Source organism: Papaver somniferum, chromosome 7, assembly GCF_003573695.1.
Source record: "Papaver somniferum cultivar HN1 chromosome 7, ASM357369v1, whole genome shotgun sequence".
In the NCBI taxonomy this organism is placed as follows: Eukaryota; Viridiplantae; Streptophyta; class Magnoliopsida; order Ranunculales; family Papaveraceae; genus Papaver; species Papaver somniferum.
The window spans coordinates 48,126,949-48,150,315 of NC_039364.1; the positions used below are offsets into that span (position 1 = coordinate 48,126,949).

The 23,367-nt window shown below is 36.2% G+C and overlaps 1 protein-coding gene across 1 annotated transcript; it reads right to left on the reverse strand.

Moving 5' to 3' along the window:
• Window positions 1-6,364: 6,364 nt before the first annotated feature.
• On the reverse strand, window positions 6,365-11,956 carry LOC113297228 (BUD13 homolog). The gene is made up of 9 exons (XM_026545656.1): window positions 11,206-11,956; window positions 9,900-10,098; window positions 9,003-9,783; window positions 8,758-8,822; window positions 8,606-8,664; window positions 7,826-7,929; window positions 7,480-7,552; window positions 7,185-7,365; window positions 6,365-6,658 (listed from the first exon to the last, which is right to left on the reverse strand). The coding sequence occupies exons 2-9, from the start codon at window positions 10,087-10,089 to the stop codon at window positions 6,573-6,575; spliced, it is 1,539 nt and encodes a 512-aa protein (XP_026401441.1). The 5' UTR covers window positions 10,090-10,098; window positions 11,206-11,956; the 3' UTR covers window positions 6,365-6,572.
• Between the last annotated feature and the right edge of the window lie 11,411 nt (window positions 11,957-23,367).

Below are 23,367 nucleotides of genomic sequence, written 5' to 3' on the forward strand. Positions count from 1 at the left end.
TTATAAATATTTTTGCAGAATTGAATGACAAAAGCAGAAAAGAATTTTGTTAGTTTTTACCATATAATTGTTTACGATAAAGTTCTCGGTTGCTCTCTTGATAAGAATCTGACAGGTACTTATTAATTGGTACCAGAGCTGGTTCGTCCGGCATATGTTACACTTCACTCGAAAACAAAAGAAGAAGATAGAGCAACAAATCAAAGACTTACAAGACAGGTTGTTGGCAATTGAAGCTCAATTTGCGGAATCAAAAAAGGGGAAAACAAACCGTTCGTGAAGCTTATCTTACAACAATTTAATGGCGAAGATCCAGAATCTTGGTTAAGTAAGGCAGAAACATATTTTGATTTTTATAAGATCCCTGAAGGAGAAAAATTAAATATGGCAAGCTTTCATCTTGATGGAAAAGCATCACAATGGTATAAGTGGGTACAAGATTACATGGAAGATAAGTCATGGAATGCTTTTAAAACAGCATTATTGAAGAGATTTGGGAATACTGGTCTTGAAGATTATGCAGCAAAGCTATCCAAACTAAAACAAAGCAGTTGTGGAAGTTTAGAAAATTACCGTGAGGAATTTTAACGGCTATCTAATCAGGTACAGGCTTACCTCAGAGCTTTCTTACAAGTTGTTTTATTAGTGGTCTTAAGGAGGAAGTTGGCTTAGAAACACTCTCATTCAAACCTAAGTTACTATCTGAAGCAATTGACATTGGTCGCTTACAAGATGAGAAGCTCTCTTTGAAACGCCAGATTGTAAGAAACACCAATCGTTCATCTTTACATATTAATGTTGGTAATAATAATCAAACAAAGTTACCACCAAATCTTCCCCCAGTTAAAAGATTATCTCAAGATGAGCATGATGAACGTCGAAAACAACAACTTTGTTTCTACTGTGATGAAAAGTGGTTTAAGGGACACAAGTGTAAAACTAAAACTATTTTTCTGATTGAGGGAGATGAGGAACAATGTGATGATGTTATTAAAACAACAACCGTAGAGGAAGAACAAGAGGAAATGGGAGAGATATTTGTTCATGCTTTGGAAGGATCTCGAACTCCTCAAACAATGAGAATATTAGGGGCAATTAAAAGGGCGAATGTCACAATTTTGATCGACTCTGGCAGTACTCACAATTTTATTGACCCATCAATTCTAAAAAAAATAGGAATTGAGATATTAGGTGATGAAAAATTTGAGGTGATGGTTGCTAATGGAACGCGGATACCATGTCTTGGTAGATGTCCAGGTTTGAAATTTCAGCTTCAGGGCTATACTTTTGTGTGCGACTTTAATGTTCTTGCGTTGGGAGGGTGTGACATCATTCTTGGTGCACAATGGTTACAAACATTAGGTCCAATCAGTTGGGACTTTAAGAAGCTTATAATGGAGTTTAGTGTGGATGAAAGAATCATTCTGTTGGTAGGGGAATTGAATCATAAGACAAAGATCGCGACAAGTCATGCAATTCAGCAGATGATAAGAAAAGGGGCACCTAGTTATATCTGTCATATACGACAAGCTCAATAGATAACAGGAAAAGATGAAATTCCATCAGACATATGCAACATTATGGAAGAGTTCGAAGAAGTATTCTCAACTCCAACTACATTAGCACCATCAAGAAGTCAGATCATCAGATACCACTGCTGCCGAATAGCTCTCCCGTCAATGTGCGTCCATACAGGTATGCGCACTACCAAAAATATGAAATTGAAAATGTTGTTAAGGAATTGTTGAATACTGGATTAATACGCCCAAGTACCAGTCTGTTTTCTTCACCTGTTCTATTGGTGAAAAAGAAAGATGGTTCATGGCGTATGTGTGTTGATTAGGGCACTAAATCTAGTTACTGTTAAGGATAAATTTCCTATACCGGTGATCGATGAGTTAATTGATGAGCTTCATGGAGCTTGTTTTTTCTCGAAGTTGGATTTACGTGCAGGTTACCACCAGATTAGAATGCATGAGGATGACATACCTAAGACTTCTTTCCGAACTCATGATGGTCATTATGAGTTCCTAATGATGCCTTTTGGACTCACTAATGCACCCTCTACATTCCAACATCTAATGAATGACATCTTTCGTAACCAGCTCCGCAAGAATGTATTGGTGTTCTTTGACGATATATTGATCTACAGTAAAACATTGGAGGAACACTTGTTACATCTACGGGTTGTTTTCGAAATTTTGCGAGAACATAAGTTGGCGGTGAAGCTTAGCAAATGCTCATTCGGAAAAAGGGAAGTGGAGTACTTGGGTCATATAATAAACTGTGAAGGAGTAGCGGCTGACCTGTGATGAGTGCCAAATATTGTATATATTTATCCCTTTTTGTTGGCATTTTAACTCATCTTTTGTGCATTAATTCTACATTTTATCCCATATTCTGTATTTTCATCGTTTTCAAGAATAAATATTTTTCTTACTTAATTTTGCATTTTTAGGTAATAAATAAAGATTGGATGAGTTGCGGAGCAAAAAGAGCAGAAAAGTGGTGAAAAGCCGGGAGAAATTACGCAAGGAAGCCGCAAAGAATGGAGCGCACGTCCAAAAAGCTGGAAATGGGCTCAAGAAGAAGAAAGTTGTTCTTAAAGAAGAAGTGGGCTCAAGATTTCCCAAACCCATCTTCTATACCCAAAAGCCTAAAACCCAAATCCATACCCGCTTGCGTCTTCAGCCGTCAGATCAGTTCTCAGAGGCATCCGACGGTCGCTCCCTTGCTGTGCATCGAAGTTTGATATCTCCGCCTTACACTACAGCACCTAACTCCATCTTGAGCCGTCAGTTTCGTTGTATTTTTGCATCCAACGGTCGCTCACGATCTGTCTCAATTTCTCCGTTAGTTCCGTTTCAGAAGTTATCATCCTACGCCTTTCATCACCGAACATCAAGGTTCGATGATCCCGCTCAACACTCAAACACCTAAGTCTATATCCCACAAACCAAACAACCCCTAGCCAGAACCTAATCGAGCTCACCCCGTCTGCAACCACCATACCCTGCCGCACCACCATCACCACCACCTTCTTCCCTGTCGTCACCAACCCTCCTGCAACAGCCACCAAACCACCACCATACCACTCTGTACAACATCACCCCATCTCCCTAGAACCTAATTGTTCCACCTAACCCCCAACTGTATCTCACTGACCTAGATTAGGGTTTGTTGGAACAACTAGGTTTAGGGCATGAGAAGCACGGAGAGGAGCAGGAGGAGAAGTACAAGCATGGGTCGAAGTGAGGGAGCAGTTATCAGAGAAATTAGGTAAAAAATTGTGTAACCCTAATTTTACTGTTTTGGGGATTTTTTGGGGAAGAACATATGGAACCCTAATTCATATTTTTGGGTATAAATAGAGGGGGTGTTGTATGTGTAGGGTTGTTCTTGGGTTAGCCAAGTTAACCCCCAATTTGGGTCTGAGTAGGTTTAATTTTAATGTCCTGTTAATTTCAGTTTAATTCCAATTTTAATTTCAGTTCAATGTTTTAGTTCAACTTCAATTCCAGTTGTTAATTAGTTTCAATATGTTCTAACTTCATATGCTAAGGCTTAGATGAAGCTCTTGAATTGTATGCTAGGATAATCCATGATCATGTTAACTGTTCTTGTAGTGCTTAAATTTAATAGGACTGATAATATCTACTTGAGTGAATGCATCTGTGATCAGTTGTGCTGTAAGAAGACAACTGATTCTAGGGGTGAAAGAATGATGGTAGCTAAGAATTCAGTCCATTTGAAGGACTGTGTTTAACTGTCTTAGGGTGATAGATAGCTTCTTGAACAACAAGCCTGTGATCAGCTGTGCTGTAAGAAGACAGCTGATGCTAGGGGCAAGTGAGTAAAGATTAGCCAAGAAAATCATCCATTATGATCTTCCCTGAAATGAAACAAGAACAATGATTTGATTAGGCACTGCCTTAGCTTAGGATCAAGTAGTGGATTCAAAGGCCCTTGCATGCTACTGTTTACTGCCTCCATTCAGCTCCATTTTAGCTTAGAAAACTTCAATAGCCCCCTCCAAGTCCCTGTGGACAAACCCTTTCTTCCCATCACTAGCTACAACTGACCCTGTGCACTTGCAGGTCAGTTTGTAGGTTTCTTTCAAAACCCACCAACCTGTCAAAAATACAATGCATGAAGGAATGGCCAGTCCCCAAAACCATTAAAGCATTAAGAGGTTTTCTAGGCTTGACAGATTACTATAAGAAGTTTATAAAGGATTATGGAAAAATTGCTTCACCGTTGACACAACTCTTAAATAAAGATAGCTTTAAGTGGTCCGAGGATGCCCATGAAGCGTTTACATCTCTTAAGGAAGTCATGGTTTTGGCCCCTGTTTTAGCACTACCAAATTTTCTTAAAACTTTCGTAATTGAAAGTGATGCCAGTGGAAGAGGTATTGGAGTTGTTTTAATGCAAGAGGGAAGACCTATTGCTTATATTAGCAAGGCACTTGGCCCTAAACACTTGGGTCTATCAACATATGAAAAGGAACTCCTTGCTATTATTCATGCAGTAACCAAGTGGAGGCCATATTTGATTGGACGAAGATTTTTGGTTCGAACTGACCAACAAAGTCTGAAATATTTTTTAGATGCTAAGGCAACTACACCGACTCAACAAAAATGGCTTACTAAGTTGCTTGGATATGATTATGAGATTGTGTATAAACAAGGAATCAAAAACCAAGCAGCCGATGCAATATCAAGAATATACGACGATAATGGAACGGTGCAAGCTATATCATATGTACATTGTTCTTAGATAGATGAACTCAAACAAGATCTCAAGATGGACCCTTGGATAAAGGAAAAAATACAAAAACTTGATTGTACTAATTTTAGTACGAAACATTATTCTGAAGATGATGGGCTATTAAGGTATCGACAAAATCAATTGGTTGTCAGCTCAATGTCTAAGTGGAAGACTGTACTTATGAAGGAATTTCATTCGACACCAGCAGCTGGTCATTCTGGATACTTAAAAACCATTCAGAGATTGAATCGCCTATTCTATGGCCTGGGATGAGGCAAGATGTGAAAATTTTTATTACTGGGTGCGATATATGGCAAAGGAATAAATATAGTACATTGTCGCCGTCTGGATTGCTGCAGCCTCTTCAAATGCCTACTACTATATGGTCTGACATATCAATGGATTTCATCGTTGGGTTACCAAATTCTAACGGTAAGACTGTCATACTAGTGGTGGTTGACCGGTTAACTAAATATGCTCACTTCATTGCATTAAAGCATCCCTACACAGCTGTTACTGTAGCTCAACACTTCATGGATTTCATAGTTAAACTTCACGGTTTTCCTAAAACGATCATATCCGATAGAGATGTTGTATTCATAAGTCGTTTTTGGCAAGAGCTATTTAGATTACAAGGAACTCAACTCAAGCTCAGCTCTTCTTATCATCCTCAAACAAACGGACAAACTGAAGTTGTTAATAGGTGTTTATAAGCTTATTTGAGATGTTTTATCAACGACAGACCAAAGACTTGGACTTTATGACTGTCATGGGCAGAGCACTGGTACAACACAACGTATCATACCTCGACCAAAGTCACACCTTTTGAAGCCCTTTATGGGATACCTCCTCCTGCTTTGAATAATTATATTCTTGGAGAAGCAAAGAGCACCAGTTTAGATGAAGCTTGTGTGCAAAGAAATCAAGTGTTGGCTGTTTTGAAAGAGAACTTGCAGGTGGCCCAGAATAGGATGAAGCAAAATGCGGATAAAAAGCGTCTGGAAATGGAGTTTCAAGAAGGAGAATATGTATATTTGAAACTTCAACCTTATCGTCAGACTTCAACTGTTCGCAGGCCTTCACAGAAATTGTCGTCTCGTTTTTCGGCCCTTATATGATTCTACAACGCATTGGAAAGGTCGCCTACCGACTGGAACTACCAGAAGGATCGAAAATTCATCCAGTTTTCCATGTGTCTAATTTAAAGAAGGCTGTAACAACAAGCACTGGGGTATCTAAAACGCTACCAACTGAAGTTAGCGAAGAACAAATGACGTTGCTATTAATGACAATCCTTGAGGACAAGGATGTGCTCAAGGGAGTAGGAATGATAGAACCTCCGGAACTTAACTGAAATAATATTGCAGCAAGAGACGGTTTCCATCGTAGAAGTCAATAGATGGTTTAATTTAGAAGTCAGTAAGTTAAGAAAGAAGTTGTTTCTTGGGTTAAAAGTTTTATGGTGTTTTATTAGGTAGTTTCCTTTGATAGTTTGAGTCTATTTTTAGATGTTGAGTCTATTATAAATACTTCTGCAGAATTGAATGACAAAAGCAGAAAATAATTTTGCTAGTTTTTACCATAAACTTGTTTACGATAAAGTTCTTGGTTGCTCTCTTGATAAGAATCTGACAGGTTCTTATCAGCATCCCTGTTAATACCCCCTACCTTTTCATTGATTGCACAAACTTAAAAGTTCCATTCAAAGTACAAATTACAAAATTCTGTACAGCTCTAAGTTGTCACAAGTATCCAATAACTCACTGAGGAGACTAAAAGGAACAACATGTATTAGCACTGAATCACATGTCAGCAACGGACCACAGATAGGCTTCTTTTTCTGTAGCTTGTTTCTCATTCATCTTTTTGAAAAACTGAGCTTCAGTTCCTGCATTAGAAAAGGAAAAGGAATAAACATTGAAACTTTAACTTCAGTCTCTCTATTGACAAATAAATGAATGTTTTACTTAAAAGTCAATTTTCAATGAAAATAATAAGGACCCATGATAGCAATGGTTAAAACATGTGCCAGTTCAGCTTATAAAACTAGCAGAGTAGGCATTGTAGAGCCACCCACCTAAATAGGACAAATTAGTCTGTGACCTAACAATTCAATCCATATGCTGCTTTTCACTAGCATTAGTTTCTTTTCCTAAATCTGGAAACTCTTTGGTTCATGCTGGGCATCGTACAACCAAGTAGACGGAATGATTTAACCACATCAAAATTTTGGTTTAACAAGAACATGCAGAATATGAAATCCCGAAAAATAGTTTGACCAGAAACTATGGATGGCACTCTAAACTGTAAATCGCCTATGGGCAAATTTGCATGGTCCAACCTCAGCATGTATCAAAGGACATCACAAAGTAAATTCATCAACTTAAAAATTAGCATATGGGCAGAAAACATACCATTACTTCGGTTCACACCATCCCAGTGACGCCCAGGTTTTATACCATAACGATTAGGTATTGGATCTATTTTCCTTTTTATCCAGCTGTGGCTGGGAATGTCCTGAGGAATCATAAACCCAGACTCTTTCATCTTCTCATCATCTCCCAAATTTCCCAAGATCATCTCAGGTTGCTTCCGCTGAGATAAAATGAAGACAAAAATGAGGATAAATATAACAAAATAAGATCAGTATAATATATGATTAGCAACATGCAACCAATTAATTCACCTCCAAGCAGTTTAACTTATTACCTTCACCAAGTGCGCCATTGGATCCCCCCACCTGATCCTCTCTTTCAGCATGTTGTCAAGTTGTGGATCATCCCTGCAGAAGCCCACAAGTATATTATGTGTTAGTTCAGTGTTAAACCATAATACATCACAGAAAAACAGTTCAACAATCATCCACAAGGACCTAATTTCAAGAGCAATTCACCACAAAAGTGAAGGGTAGCATCCACAGGGTAGTCTGACATTGTTGACCCACAATTAACAAGTGGCAATGAACCATGAATGTGACCCTGAGGCCTGACTTTTATAGCACTGGCATCTCAACAGGAGCACAGAGAGCAAAAACACGATCAAATTAATTTTTTACCTGGTCCTGGCAAATGGTTTTTCCTTCTCAGCTTCTAAGTCATGCATTTTGGCTTCAGCTTCTCTCTTCTGTACCAAGCCTTTGCCCCATTCCAACTTGACTTCCTGATCAAGAACATAGTAACAATAGTAATCAGAAATGAGGCAACTGTATATAAATGAATTTTGTTTTCGCTGTCCAAAACAAAAGGACTTTAAAGGTGACGTTGATGAAGGCATAAGAATAATGTAAAGGTAATATTGCCGGTTTATCTGTTGTGGTTACACTACAAGCATATGTGAGCATGGGATATCTGTATCTAACTTCTGGAAAAGTCGATATTTTTTTAAACTGATTTCTACAGAACACGGGAAGAGCTGAATGAAAGTTAAGTAAGCTTTTCTCATGGTTAATCCTTAATGAGTAGTGTGGTCATAGAGCATTCTCAGTTTACAAGGACTCAAACAGACTGGAAGCTGGGGTCATGGCATGATTTTATATTGTCTACATAAGCATTATATTATATGATCAATCAGTTTCTGGTGCGCAAATAGTCCTTAGGACAGAAAAGAAGGATCAGTATAGATAAAGTCATATGACTCTTAACTCGCACACGTTATTTTTGTCTCTTACCACCACTGATCAAATAACAGGTATAAAAATTGTTGCAAACGAACTCTTTGAGACAAACTGTACCTATAAAAGTCATGTCAAGGTGATAATGAGTAAATTTATCAAAAAAAAAAAAAGAAAACATGAACAACTTCGAAGCAAAGCAGTCTAAAGTGTACTATGGAGTACCTTTGGCTTTTCTTCTCCTTCTGCTAATTTTGCGACCTCCTCCTTAGATAAACGTCTTCCTGAAGCCATATCAAAAGATAGATATGCATAAGATAGCACATAAGGTAATTAACATATTGAGCAAAAAAATTAGTAAAGTCTATTTCACTGACCTTCTTTATCACGGTAAATGCGTTCAGGTGCCCTTCCACTCACAGATGGATCCATTTTTTTGAACCTAAGCAACATATTCACAAATAGGGTTCAGGATACTCATCGAAGATTAAACAAAATATCTACAAAAAAGTACAACCTTATAATGTACACCTCTTACTAAGCACACTAAAGAACCAAAGAAAAAAAAGAAAGTCTGGCATGCTAAATAGAACTAACCTCTGTGCAACAGAATAAAAATTACCTGGATATCTCATCCTTCATATCTCTCTGTACTTCTTTCTTGATTTCTTGGGCTGAGATTAAACCAGATTTCTTTTTTCTTGGAGGAGACAGGTCAGCTGATTTGCTACCAGTTCGTCGAGGGGGGGAGAGGTCTATGGATTCAGAATGCAGATGATCTGTCCTGCTTTTCCTTGGAGGAGAAAGATCTGGTTCTGGTGAAGGCGTGTGGACACGTCTACGCCTTTGGCGTGGTGGTGACATGTCAGCGTCTTTGTTTTCATAATTTGTTAACTTTACTTTTCCTTCGGGTGATGGCGTGTGGACACGTCTACGCCTTTGGCGTGGTGGAGACAAGTCAGCATCCTTGTTTGCATATTTTTCTGGGTTTACTTCTCCTTCGGCTGATGGTGTGTGGGCACGTCTGTGTCTTTGGCGTGGTGGAGACAGGTCAGCATCCTTGTTATTGGAGTTTGTTGGGCTTACTACTCCATTCAGTGGTGGCGTGGGGACACGTCTACGCCTTTGCCGTGGTGGTGACAAGTCGGCATCTTGATTTTCAGAATTTGATGGGTTTAGTTCTGCTTCCGGTGATGGTGTGTCATACCTAGTTCTCCGTTCACGAGACGGAGATGCATTAAGGTTTGTATTATTGGAAGTCAAGTTTTTTTTAGTGTCAGTGACAGATGTCCAACCACTTCCATCCTCGGAAATCTTATCATATGGACGAAGTGATCGAATTTGCTCCATTCTCTTCATTCGTTTGACTTCAATGTCTTCATTAACTTGGGGTTTCTCTTCATCTAAGAGGAAACATAATAAAAACAATTCATGAAACAAATTCTGAACTAAATAAATAACATGACTACTTTTCTTTCTTTCTTTCTTTTCGTTAATTAATGAAAATAAGATAAGTTACCTGCTGAATCTTCCTCATCTTCAACATTTACAGGTTTCTGCCACACCGGATCTTCGTCTACCACGAGTACACCCATAGGATCTTTCTTGGGCATTTTACTTTTCTTCTTCTTCTTTTTCTTCTCTACTTCGTTGGTGTTTTCATATTTTTTTAAGTATTCTTTGAGAGACTGAGACTTTGATGCCGCCATTGGTAAGACCTAAACAGCAATTTCCAGAAACAATTACACTTGTTACTATAAAAGAAAATTGAAATACCTTTGATAAGAGCACGAGAAAATGCTTTACCAATCATGAACTTACTCCAAAATAGACAAACCAAATAAATAACAGCCTGTTTGGTTGAGATTTCAACAACTAATTTTTAATTCTTTTTTCTAACATTTTCAGAAACAATCTTTCTTTTATTCTTTTCGTTTTCTTTAAGATTCCAAAACATGTTTGCTATACATTGTTTTTAAGACAGTAACTTTGCTAAAAGCAACAAAATAAACCACATATCATGTCAATCAACAAAATAAACCACGTATAAGACCAAACATGAATAGTTAGAATCTTAACACGATATTAATCGCATAGATGTTCTGTATCAAGACATCTAACAGCCAACGGCTTCACTTTGTATATTAAAAATTCTAGAAGGTAAGCTTAAGATTATAATCCATTGGTCTGATTATCTGACAACATAAAGAACCCTGAAATTTCCCTAGCATGTTCAGGTTTTGATCAAATTCCCTAACTTGCTGAGGACACTGGAAAGATCCATATCAAATGCAAAGAGAGCCCCATGTAAATTAATTAGGTGAAACTTAATTTTCTGACAACAATCAATAATATCGGGCCACCTTTATACTTTACTGAAAGAGCTAAGCTACGAACAAAGAGTTAGATCACATCACTCTAATCCTGGAAGAAATCGAGTTTTGGTAGGTTAACAGTTGATGGACACATTGACAATACCACATGTATATATATGACAAATTAAACACAAATTTTTTATCTCTGCCCAGTGAAAGATTCTACGGTGATTGCAACAAACCTAAAGAAACAACTGAGGATCAAATTCTCGTATATAATCCATTCCCGAAAATTCGATTCTGGGCTCATTCGGGATGGAAAAGTGAGCACGGTACTTTAGACGCACAAAAAAATCCTATCTAGTAGATTAGGGTTTCGATCACAAACGATCCTAATTAAGTTCAGGTTATATAAGCAGGATTTTAATACGAAAACATAATGTTCAGTTCAAATTAATATATCCTCCTGAAATTAGGGTTTTAACACGATGAAGAGAGAATGGAGATTACCTGGATAACGCGCCCGCAACGATGGATGGCGACTGCTGAACGCAGTGGAGAGAAAGAAATAAACGAGAAGAGTGAGAGGAGAGATGAAGGAATGCACTGTCGTGTAGTTTTTTTGGTTCGGAACCAGGAAGCCCGATCTCCGAAACCCCCAATTTTAAAGATTTTTGTTATAGGGAAACATAAATCATTTAAGGAGAAAGCTGACTATGGTCGAATGATATTAATTATGGGTCAATATGGGTGGAACTAAAAATTCCTAAAACCCCTCCAATCACCCGGTTACCTTCCCGTCAAACCTTGAGAGCATTGATCTTAGATTATAGGGTTTATCATTTTTCTTTCCAATCAAATAGGATTCACCAATCTCTTCCATATAAAATCAAAAATCAAAATACCATTGGAAAATAAATGAAAACGAGAGAACTTCCACAATTATGCTTCAAAAAGAGAAGAGCGGTTATCAGGAGATACTTGATTGATGACAATCCAATCAAGTTATAACTTAGAATCACCAATCTTCTTAATTAATCTCTAATGAACCTATGAAAACCTTATCTCCTGGGCAACATATAGAAGTGGCGGTCTCTTGAAACATGGAAAATCTCTGGCTAGTTTTTTAGATTTTTGCACCATGATTAATCATAATCCCCATAACACAAAAATAACTACCAATAGTTGTTTTTTTCTTTTTTGATTGATGACATCATTAATTATCAGATCACTCTATCTTCATGGTTACAAAATCACCAAAGCTTCACTAAATTAGTTGTTGTGTGTCGCAAATAAATCTCGTTGTGCGGCATCAAATAAATCTCGAAGAGATAATTGCAGAACAAAAAAGAATCAATAACTTACCATTATAACTGTGAGAACAAAGGTATTTTTGTTAAGATATTATACATTAGCGGTAGTATTGGGGTAGTGACTGTGGTGAATGAAAAAAATCCAGAACAAAGCACCCATCGGCCATCCCCTTTCTATTTCACCCCATTTGACTACAAGTCCAATCTGTTGGACCAAAAGTCAGCTTTCCCCTTAAATGATTTAGCTTTCACTATAACAAAAATCATTTTAAATACTTGTCGTGTAGTTTTTTTTAGATGGAGTCCTGCTGTCACACGCGTGCTCCCGTGACATCGAAAATGAACCCACGGCTACAAGTGATCTTAGAATTAAAAGAAAGGGAAATTTTATTATGAGAGGAGCCATGGACTATTTTGTACACATCATCCTGTGAGGTAATTTTTTTTTTTATAAACAACAATGAATTGAAGCTAACATTTCGATCAGGGCCGGCTTTGAGATAAAGTAGACGAAGGTCAAAAATGTTATTAACAATAGGGTTTTGCTTATAAGATATTGTACCATATAAGATATTTTCTAACTTAGATTTCTTTTATAATTTATACCAAGTATGGGGGCAGCAAATTGGAAGTTTGAAAAACAACAAATGGTGCATGTTTGGATAACCTTCAAGAAGTTGTTTTTTGACTTTTGAAAGCAAAAAGGTCAGAAACTAGTTTGGTTATACAATTGGCAGTGACTAAATACAACTCAAGGTTTAACTAATTACAACCTACAATTAAAAGTCTAAAATTTATAAACCTAATTTACATAGGTGATTGATACCCCACGTTTTATCATCGTTTTTATTGAGTTAATTCCTATTTTTCTAGAAATCTGATTTAATGGATGAACCAAAACACTTTTGAAACTTCCATTAACCAAATAATTGAGTATTCTCTCTAATACGCATTTCTCTAGATCCACGTATGAATATGTCATCTCGTCATTCAAAAACTCAATCGCAACGACCCTTTCTCGTAGAATTTTGAACTAGTTTTCTAGGGTTTCAACCATGATCAATTGATAATCATATTGGTTCTATTAAGCTTTTAAAAAAGATCAAAAACTGTGATGATTATATATAAGAATCAATGAAATGTCGTCTCCAGGAAACGATAGCAGAGAAGCCTAAAAAATCATTACTAAGTAATGAAGCACAGTTTTGCAACGGTGATTATGCACACTAGAATCGTACATTGGAAACGAATAATCTCTACATACAATTGACAGGAAACGGGGATCTCTGTAATGACCTCAGTAAACTGACAAATAAATAGCGAAGAACGAGAATAAAGAAGATTCTAGTGATGAGTATTGGTCACCCCCTTGAAATAAGTTTGCAATTATTTTCATTTTCTATGTTGGGTTGTAATTAGTTAAACCGTGGGTTGTATTTAGTCACTGCCATACAATTTTAGAATGACTTCTAAAAACAAAAAAGTCGATTTTTTGTGAAGTAAAAACATTTGTTTCTAACTTCTGCTTCTGGTATCCAAACAGGTTATTGACGTAAACGTGGCCCTGCACAATGTATGATTCTATTGGATGCCCCTAATCTATGTTGATGTTTACAATTATGTTAGCTACATTATAAACTACTATGTATGGTTAATAACCGTAAATTGCCTACCAATTTTGAAATTGAAATATACCTGTCAAGGAATCACACACAAAAAAAAAAAAACATCCATAGATTCTTCTACTGCATTCCCCAACTTTCCCTACATTTTTTTTCTTTGTTAATTGTCTTTTTACCATATAACTTCGTATGTTGACTTGGTCAAATGGCTAGTAATCGACAATATTACATGCCGCAATATTTGTGAAGTTTTCTTTGGGCTTCATCAACCTCAAGGACGACCCTAATTTTGATGATATGTTCCTCTTATTAAACCCTTATTAATCATCTCCCAATGGTTAAAATCATATATAAACCCCATGAGTTTTGGACGAAGGTATAGAGAGGAGATTTAATGGAAGCGTCACAGCCGGAGATTTCACCATTCAAATAAAATTGCACAATTAAGAGGATCTCCAACAATAGGTCGAAAAAATCTTATGTGGAAATTATTATCAGACCTCCATTTGTGGAGTTTTTCATACATGAGCCCAAATAAGACTCTTGTCCTAAAACTTATCATTAATAGTTAAAATTGTACCCTGTATTTTAGATTTAGATAAACATAAAAGTCTTTTAGTATGATTTTGTATTAAATATGAATTTTTTAAAATAAATTTAATGACATGGAAATAGTTAGGGTGTCATTCTGAAAGTCTAGTTAAGACTTTCTTCAACACATTTGCATTTAGTATCTCATCCTTCCTAGTTTGTAGGACCTGTCTATTGGAGATAAATTTATGTTAATGGGGGTTTCGAAAAGGCGAGGGTACCCAAATATACCTCAATCTAAAACTTTTCCACCTATAAGTCCTTTCTCCGAAAGTGATTGTCTGTGGACTGAGTCGAGACAATACAACTAATCGGTTCACACTTCGTGTGATCGTTTATGGATACAAGATCGAGACAATACGACAACGAAGTATGTATACTTGATAATAGGTTCGGACTTAACCAAACACAATAGGATTGCTATCAAGTAAATAGGAATTAACGTTTGTGTAATTTACTTTAAATTATAATAACAACAATTATAATTGCGTAAAATAAAAGTAAATGACACAGCAAGATTTTGTTAACGAGGAAACCGCAAATGCAGAAAAACCCCGGGATCTTGTCCAGAATTGAATACTCTCAGGATTAATCCGCTATACAAAATCTAAACCAACTTCGTATAGTTGATACCAAGCAACTAAACCTATAGGTCACCTAGTTCCGTCTGTATCCCTGCGCCTTCAACTTGCAATAAGTCACGCACTTGGAACAATTCCTTTAGTTCGTATTCCAAACAGTAAAGGAACAACAAATATATTCGGTAACAACTCTTTTCAAACAAGTGATATGAATTTGACAAAAGGCTCTTTCGTTTATCCCAATAAACTCCTTTGTCAGGTCCTTAGATCTATCTTTTCAACAACTACCAAAGTAATTGTTAAGATTATGCAATCAATACGTTGAATCACAAAGAAACGTATTGATGCCGATCTACTCAACTAATCAATCAAATCTATCACAAAGATAAACTGATTATAGTTGGATCCCTTTCCAGCCGAAACAAGTTCTGTGCACACCAAAGATTATGAACCCAAATATCTTCTTTGTCTTCAAATATTCTTTGATCTTCAATAAACACCTGCACACAAACAACTTGAATCTCTTGTGATCAATCACACACAGAACGGAGTCTATTAACAATGGATTATCACAAGACGTCTTTAGATCTACAAACAATTCTAAAGATCCCCGTCGACACTTCGATCTAGTTTGAGTGAATCTTATATCAGAAGAGAAGATTCTCAAGCATAACAAACTAGGTGCAATCAAAGTTCAACAACCGTTAGTCAATCAAATCAATCGAAAACTAATAATAAATTGCAATTATCTAGTTTTCCTCCAACGGTACTCGTAGAGCTTCCCACCAAAGAAGTATTTAAAACGAGCGGTCGTAAGAGATTTCGCCTAATTAGGGTACTTTTCTCTCCGAATAGACGGCTCCACCAGTAACAATACAACTAGGTAGTTTTGCTGGCTCTGAGGATTAGTTTGCTTGAAATGCAAACTTCAGTATTTATAGACAAGGAAGTTTGGACACCACGGAATTTCCAAAACCGAATATTCTCAAAGATATGCAATAAGGGAAAAATCGGTTTTCATAATTTCTGGAAATACTTTGTTCAAATATTGACCGAAATCTCAGTAGAAAATCTCCAACTAGTAAATGCACATTACTAATTTTTATTTTCTAAAGATATGCATTTTAATTGCTGGAAATTAAAAGCATATAAACCTAAAAACCTTAATTAAAAGATTCTCAATTTATTTCGATCCGGGATTCTCCTTTAGATATTAATAAATATCTTTGAACAATAAAAGATAAGAGTTACTGCATATGTTCAAAGTATGTCAATATCTTTACTTTTTAAATCCTTTTTCATATTTACAATCTTGGAACCGATTTGCCACACTTCCAAACAAATTTATAATTGGTCCATCTGACTTCCAAGAACTATGTGATTGATTATCCTATCAAATCACCATTAATGGGTTTCACGGTTCTACCACAACATAAAGTTTCGGTTCTACCTCCAAGTGGGTACTAGGATCGGTTACACTAGTTACCATAAAATGGCTAACTAAGTGCTAGGATCGGTTACCACTTCTCATGGTAAAAATTGTGATCAGTTGACCAAGTTATAGGATCGGTTACACCAATTTACTAAAACTTGTTAACCTACTACAAGGATCGATTACACATTTTGTGATTAGTCCCAACCAAGATCTAGGATCGGTAACCCTTACTAGGAATGGTCACACCAATTACAAACATCGATCATACCATCTCATGCGATTACTTAAGATCGGTTTCACTAATAAAAGTCATACCAATACAAAAGTCAGGCCTTGTGAATAGTTTTACCAAGATACATAAACAAGTTATGAGCGGTTATACTAAACACACATATTTGTAATTCAAAAGATTTGCAATGAATACAATACCAATAAGCCTAGTGATTTCCCTTTCGTTTCACAAAACAAGTTTATGAATTTACTTCCTTTAAACGAATGTAAAACATTATTTTCTAGGACGAAATCTTCACCCATACCCATACATAATCACAATAGCATTCATAAGATTATGTCGATGTCTTATACACGAAGTTCAAAAGATAGACGTTATACTTCGTATTATAATTCCTTAATACTATGCCTAACTAGAGTATAATATTCACATCTTCGCAATTATGTTTTAAATATGCACGACTTGAAAGATACGTTATGTAATGAAAGAATTCAAGTCAAATATTACTAACCTCAAGTGGAAGGATGATGTCGTCGTTGTAGCTCCTTACTTCTTAACATTCTTCAAGTCTTCACGTAATACTTGTAATGTCTCATATCCTAATACTTTCAAGCTAACATATACGAAGTTGACTCTACTAAATAATCAAGCGACTCTTTAAATGAGTTTTGGTTCACTAAAATATGACAACCAAACTTGACATACCAACGCTTGGTGGGTTCAACCGAGCTATGCTCTAACAGGTTTAAAATCATATGTATCATGATAAACTATATTTTCACTCTCTATTGGAAATGCTCCGGGTAAGAAAGAAAAAGAAAAAATTAGTTCAGCAATTACCATCAATAACAGAACTGCTTCAAAAAAAAATCAACAACAGAACTCAAATCTTTCACATTTTTTTATCGTTTTAATTTTCCCCTAAATCAACTTCATTCCTTTCAATGATTCCCAACAACAACCTCATCTAAACAATTTTATACCTTCAACTATTGGCTGTGGCGGTGAAAAAAAGTTCTGAATCTCTGACAATGCTTTTCCAGTTGTCTTATATTATGCTTCGTTATCTAATTCAGTAATTTAAATAGTATTGTTCTTGAAATACTTATAATTCTCCTTCCGAGTTAATACTGTCAGTTGGGCAGAAAAGTGGGAGATTATATGGTGGAGTTAGAAGACAACACTTAGTATAATGAACTATGTTGAAACCTCATAATGCATGGAGGACATCAATACCATATTTATAACTTGTAAGAACTGTCTATGTAACTGAATTAATACTTTTACGATTAATATAGTATCGATGATTCGTTTTACATGAGTATTTGCTTAGGTCGAAAGTATTTTGAGATGACTAAATAACAATAAGTCATAGTTTATATCGCTTAAAAGCTAAATCAGAAAGGTTGTGAATAATAACAATAGTACACTTATTTTTTCACTAATAACACATCGAGTTTTTGTTAGCCGTGAGTTCATACCAGCTGTCATATGTATGTGCGCCACATATCACGACTCTTTTTCCAAGAATTGAGGGTTGATATTAGAAAATGACCTAAATTCCCTTTTTTTACAAAACGAATGATGATCGGTATTGTTATAAATCAACTAATATTGGGCGACGTCCATTGTACTCTTTTCTTTGTTCTGGTTTTGTCCCATGTGGTTTTCCTGACGAGGTTTCTAACCATGCAACATTAGCATCAACGTCAATATTATTATGAACTTTAGGCGCTTAGGTTTTGTCCCAAGTGGTTTTCCTAAATCAAGCATTTAAGTTTTGTCCCCATTGGTTTTCCTGGCGTAGTTTCGACGAAGGAAATATTTCGATCTCATGATTTTTTCCTAAATGGTTTTCTTGACGCAGCTTTGACGAAGAGAGAAAATACGTAACGACTATCATCACTTTAAAGCTCCAGAGTTGTACTCTTTTTCCTTCGACCATCTTTGCACCTATCAAATTTTTATGGCAAGGTTTTAATACGGAAACATATTTTGTTACAGCTCGGATTTTTTCCCTTTGGGTTTTACCCGCAAACGAGGCAACGATCTTACAACGGTGGCCATCCAAGGGGAAGTATTATAAGTCGGCTAATATTTGTGGCTGACCCACCGACCGCTTGAATTTGTCAAGAGTAGGATAAATCGTGTTAGAGCACTTCTCGTCCGAACTCGCATGCGTTGCTATCTCAAGCATGTTTGTCAATGTTAGTGATCAGAACTATAAGTCTTGATCTCTAGCCTATTTATAGATGTCTCGGACTAGGACATAGATTGTGTAGTTGAGCTTAGACTCACGGCGTTCATCATTTGAAGACAAAGAACTACTAAGGGGAGCTTGTAGAACTTCATCGACAAAAGGTATGTGGAGACTTAAACTCATCTATCACTTGGAAAGTCTATTTATACTCTATCTCCTATATTGATACATAAGTCGTATTACGATATAGTTTTCTATATACACATTTGAGATTTCGAGCTGAGTTTATCTCGCTTACATATTTCTCGAAATATGTGTTGGCAAGCTTTCGCTTTGACCAAGTTCATCATATATCATGTGACAATTGCCGAGTAACATCTTACATGGTTTGTGTGATACAATCATTTGGTATTGCCTTGGAATGTTTCATTATGATTATTTCAATAACTTGAAAATTGCTTTGATGCTAATAGTGTGTGAAAACGGCTATTGTTATCCTCTAAGAAAGTTTCAATGATTGAAATAAGAGTTTAGAACACTTTACCATTATTGGATATGTCATGTTGTGCACTCTTTCACATATGTAATCCATGTCCGGGAACCATAGTATGCGCATCCGTTTGCGTACCTATTGGTTTGAGAAATCCGGGAACCTAAGTATGCGTACCCGTTTGCGTAATGGCGTACATGTTCATGTCCGAGAATTTCTGCTGGGATTTAAATTTCGCGTACCCGTTTTCGTACTGGCGAAACCCAATCTTAGTCCGAGTATTTCAAGTATGCGTACCCGTTTTCATACTTGAAGGTTAAAGTTCTAAAATCGGTTGTGAACATGAACATGAACATTTATATAATAAGGAATGTAATCTTCTCAAACCGTCGCTATAATGTTCATGATTGATTCGAGTGAATCAAACCTATTTTGCTTCAATTGTATTCTTGTATAATTCTATGACAATATAGCAATTGAACAACTCTCTAACTAGTTTCATTTGAGTCATCTGAACTAGTTATGGTTAAGATGAATAAGGTTGATATGAGAGTAATCATATGGATTGAAAAGACGAGGATACCCAAATATACCTCAATTTAAAACTTTTCCACCTATAAGTCCTTTCTCCGAAAGTGATTGTCTATGGACTGAGTCGAGACAATACAACAAATCGGTTCACACTTCGTGTGATCATCTATGGATACGAGATCGAGACAATACAACAACGAAGTATGTTTACTTGATAAAAGGTTCAGACTTAACCAAACACAATAGGATTGCTTATCAAGTAAATAGGAATTAACGTTTGTGTAATTTACTTTAAATTATAATAACAACAATTATAATTGCGGAAAAAAAAAAGTAAATGACACAGCAAGATTTTTTTAAGGAGGAAACCGCAAATGTGCAGAATTGAATACTCTCAGGATTAAGCCGTTATACAAAATCAAACCAACTTCGTATAGTTGAGACCAAGCAACTAAACCTATAGTTCACCTAGTTCCGTCTGTATTCCCACGCCTACGACCTGTAAGAAGTCACGTACTTGGAACAATTTCTTTGGTTCGTGTTCCAAACAGTAAAGGAACAACAAATCTGTTTGGTATCAACTCTTTTCAACTAAGTGGTATGAGTTCGACAAAGGATCTTATGTTTATCTGAATAAACTCCTTCGTCAGGTTCTTAGATCTATCTTATTATCAACTACTGAAGTAATTGTTAAGATTTTGCAATTAATACTTTTAATCACAAAGAATTGTATTGATGCCGGTCTACACAACTAATCAATTTAATCTACCACAAGGATAAATCGATTATAGTTGGATCCTCTTTTACCGAAACAAGTATTGTGCATACCAAAGATTATGAATCCCAAATCAGAAATCTTCAAAGTCTTCTTTGTCTTCAAATATTCTTAGATCTTCAATAAACACCTGCACGCAATCAACTTGAATCTCTTGTGATCAATCACACACATAACGGAGTCTGTTAACAATGGATTATCACAAGACGTCTTTAGATCTACAAACAATCTAAATATCCCCGTCGAAACTTCGATCTAGTTTGAGTGAATCTTATATCAGAAGGGAAGATTCTCAAGCATAAATAAACTAGGTGCAATCAAAGTTCAACCACCGTTAGTCAATCAAATCAATCGGAAACAAAAGATAAACCGCAATTATCTAGTTTTCCACCAACGTACTAATATAGCTTCTCAATCCCAAAGAAGACTTTAAACTGAGCGGCCATAAGAGATTTCGCCTAATTAGGTTACTCTCCTCTCCGAATACGCGCCTTCACCAGTACCATCACAACTGAGATAGTTCTTGCTGTACGAGGATTAGTTTGCTCGAAATGCAGACTTTCATATTTATAGACCAAGGAAGTTTGGACACCAAGGAATTTCCAAAAACAAAAATATTCTCAAGATATGCAATATATTCCAGATTCGGTTTCCATAATTCCTGGAAATGCTTTGTCCAAAATAATGACCGAAAATCTCTTGGAAAATCTCCAACTAGTAAATGCACATTACTAATTTTCATTTTCCTAAAATAAAATTAAAAACCTTAAATAAAATATTCTCAATTTATTTTATTCGATCTGGGATTTTCTTCCTTTAGCTATTAAGGAATAACTTTGAACAGTTAAAGATAAGCGTTACTGCACATGTTCAAAGTATGTCGACATCCTTACTTTGTAAGTCCTCTTTCATACTTACAATCTTGAAACCGATTTTCCACACTTCCAAACAAGTTTAGAATTGGTCCAACTGACTTTCAAGAACTATGTGATTGGTCAAGAACACTCAATCACGAATCATGGGTTTAACGGTTCTACCAAAACAAGTTTCGGTTCAACCTCCATGTGAGTATTGTGCATAGTCACACTAGCTTTCCAAAATTTGGTTGACTAGGTACTAGGATCGGTTCCCCACATATATATGGTATCTAACTTTTACTTGCTGCACATGTCCATAGGATCGGTTCCCCTTTGCCTAAAAACGTGTTGCACATGTCCATAGGATCGGTTCCCCTTTATGCTAAAAACTTGTTGCACCTCATACAAGGATCGATTCCCCTTTGTGATAGGTTGCACCTCTTACTAGGATCGGTTCCCCTTTACCCAGAGTCGGTCATACCAATAACAAAAAATCGATCATACCATCTCATGTGATTACTTAAGATCGGTTTCACTAATAAAAGTCATACCAATACAAAAGTCAGGCCTTTGTGAATAGTTTTACCAAGAACATAAACAAGTCATGAGCGGTTATACTAATCACACATATTGGTAGTTCAAAATATATGCAATGAATAACAATACCAATAATTCCTGGCGATTTCTCTTTCGATTCACAAAGCAAGTTCATGAATTTACTTCTTTAAAACAAATGTAAAACATTGTTTCCTAGGATGAAATATTCATCTTATACCCATACATAATCACAATAGCATTCAAACAATTATGTCGATTTTTTATCTACAAAGTTTAATGGTTAAGCAATAAACCTCGTATTGTATTCCTTAATACTATGTCTAACTAGAGTATAATCATTCATGCTTCGCGGTTTTGTTTTCAATATGCACGACTTGAAAGATACGTTTAAGGAATGAAACAGTTCAAGTCAAATATCACTAACCTCAAGTGGAAGGATGATGTTGTCGTTGTAGCTCCTTACTTCTTCACTTCTTCAAGTCTTCGCAATACTTGTAATGTCTCATATCCTAATACTTTCAAGCTAACCTATACGAAGTTGACTCTAGTACATAATCAAGCGACTCTTAAATGAGTTTTGGCTCACTAAAATATGACAACCAAACTTGACATACCAACGCTTGGTGGGTTCAACCGAGCTATGCTCTAACATGGCTAACCTCGGTTAACTATTTGTGAACCAACATGGTGTATACGTTTGGGTACGGTTACATAAACCTAAATGAGGGTACATTTCATTTGTGTGTAACAAGCTAAGTTCGATCGAACAGTTGAAAGATAACTAGCTTGGTTGAATCAGGTTTTTCATCTAACGGTGAATATTGAATGCTTTGTTACCAAGGTAACTTGGATTGCAAACCCTGATTTGAAAATTATATAAAGGAGAACTCTAACAACTAGGAAAACTAATCCCCACACCTCCTGTGTGTTACTAGTTGCATAAACTAGAGTCGATTCTCCTCTAACCTTAGGTTTCTATCGAGACCCTGTAGGTTAACGACTTCAAAGACTTCATTAGGATTGTGAAGCCAGACCCAACTATTTTCTTTGTAGTTGCGTGTTCTGATCTTGCCCGATTCTATCGTATTAAGTTCAATTAAAATAATTGACTCGAGATTAATTTCTCCGATAGGCGAGATAAAAGTAATCACAAACATCTTTGTCTCATCGTTTGTGATTCCACAATATCTTATTTCGCTAGTTGATTAAGATTATTGTGAGGTTATTGATAATACTAGGTCGTTCTTCGGGAATATAAGTCCGGTTTATCAATTGGTTCCTGTTCGCCTTGATTTATCAAAAGACGGAACAAAAACTCTTGGGTATTTCTGCGAGAGACAGATTTATTCAATCTATAGACTTTTTTGTGTGAGACAGACTTGTTTATCAAGTCTTCGACTTTGGGTCGTAGAAACTCTTGGTTGTGGGTGAGATCAACTAAGAGAATCAAGTGCGTAGTATCCTGCTGGGATCAGAGACGTAATGAA

Coding starts and splice junctions, on each gene's coding strand:
- LOC113297228 (XM_026545656.1), bottom strand. CDS start 10,089: ATGGCGGCATCAAAGTCTCAGTCTCTCAAAGAATACTTAAAAAAATAT. Junction 7,553..7,825: donor AAACCATTTGCCAGGACCAG/GTAAAAAATTAA, acceptor GGGCTTCTGCAG/GGATGATCCACAACTTGACA. Junction 6,659..7,184: donor TGGTGTGAACCGAAGTAATG/GTATGTTTTCTG, acceptor TTTCTAATGCAG/GAACTGAAGCTCAGTTTTTC.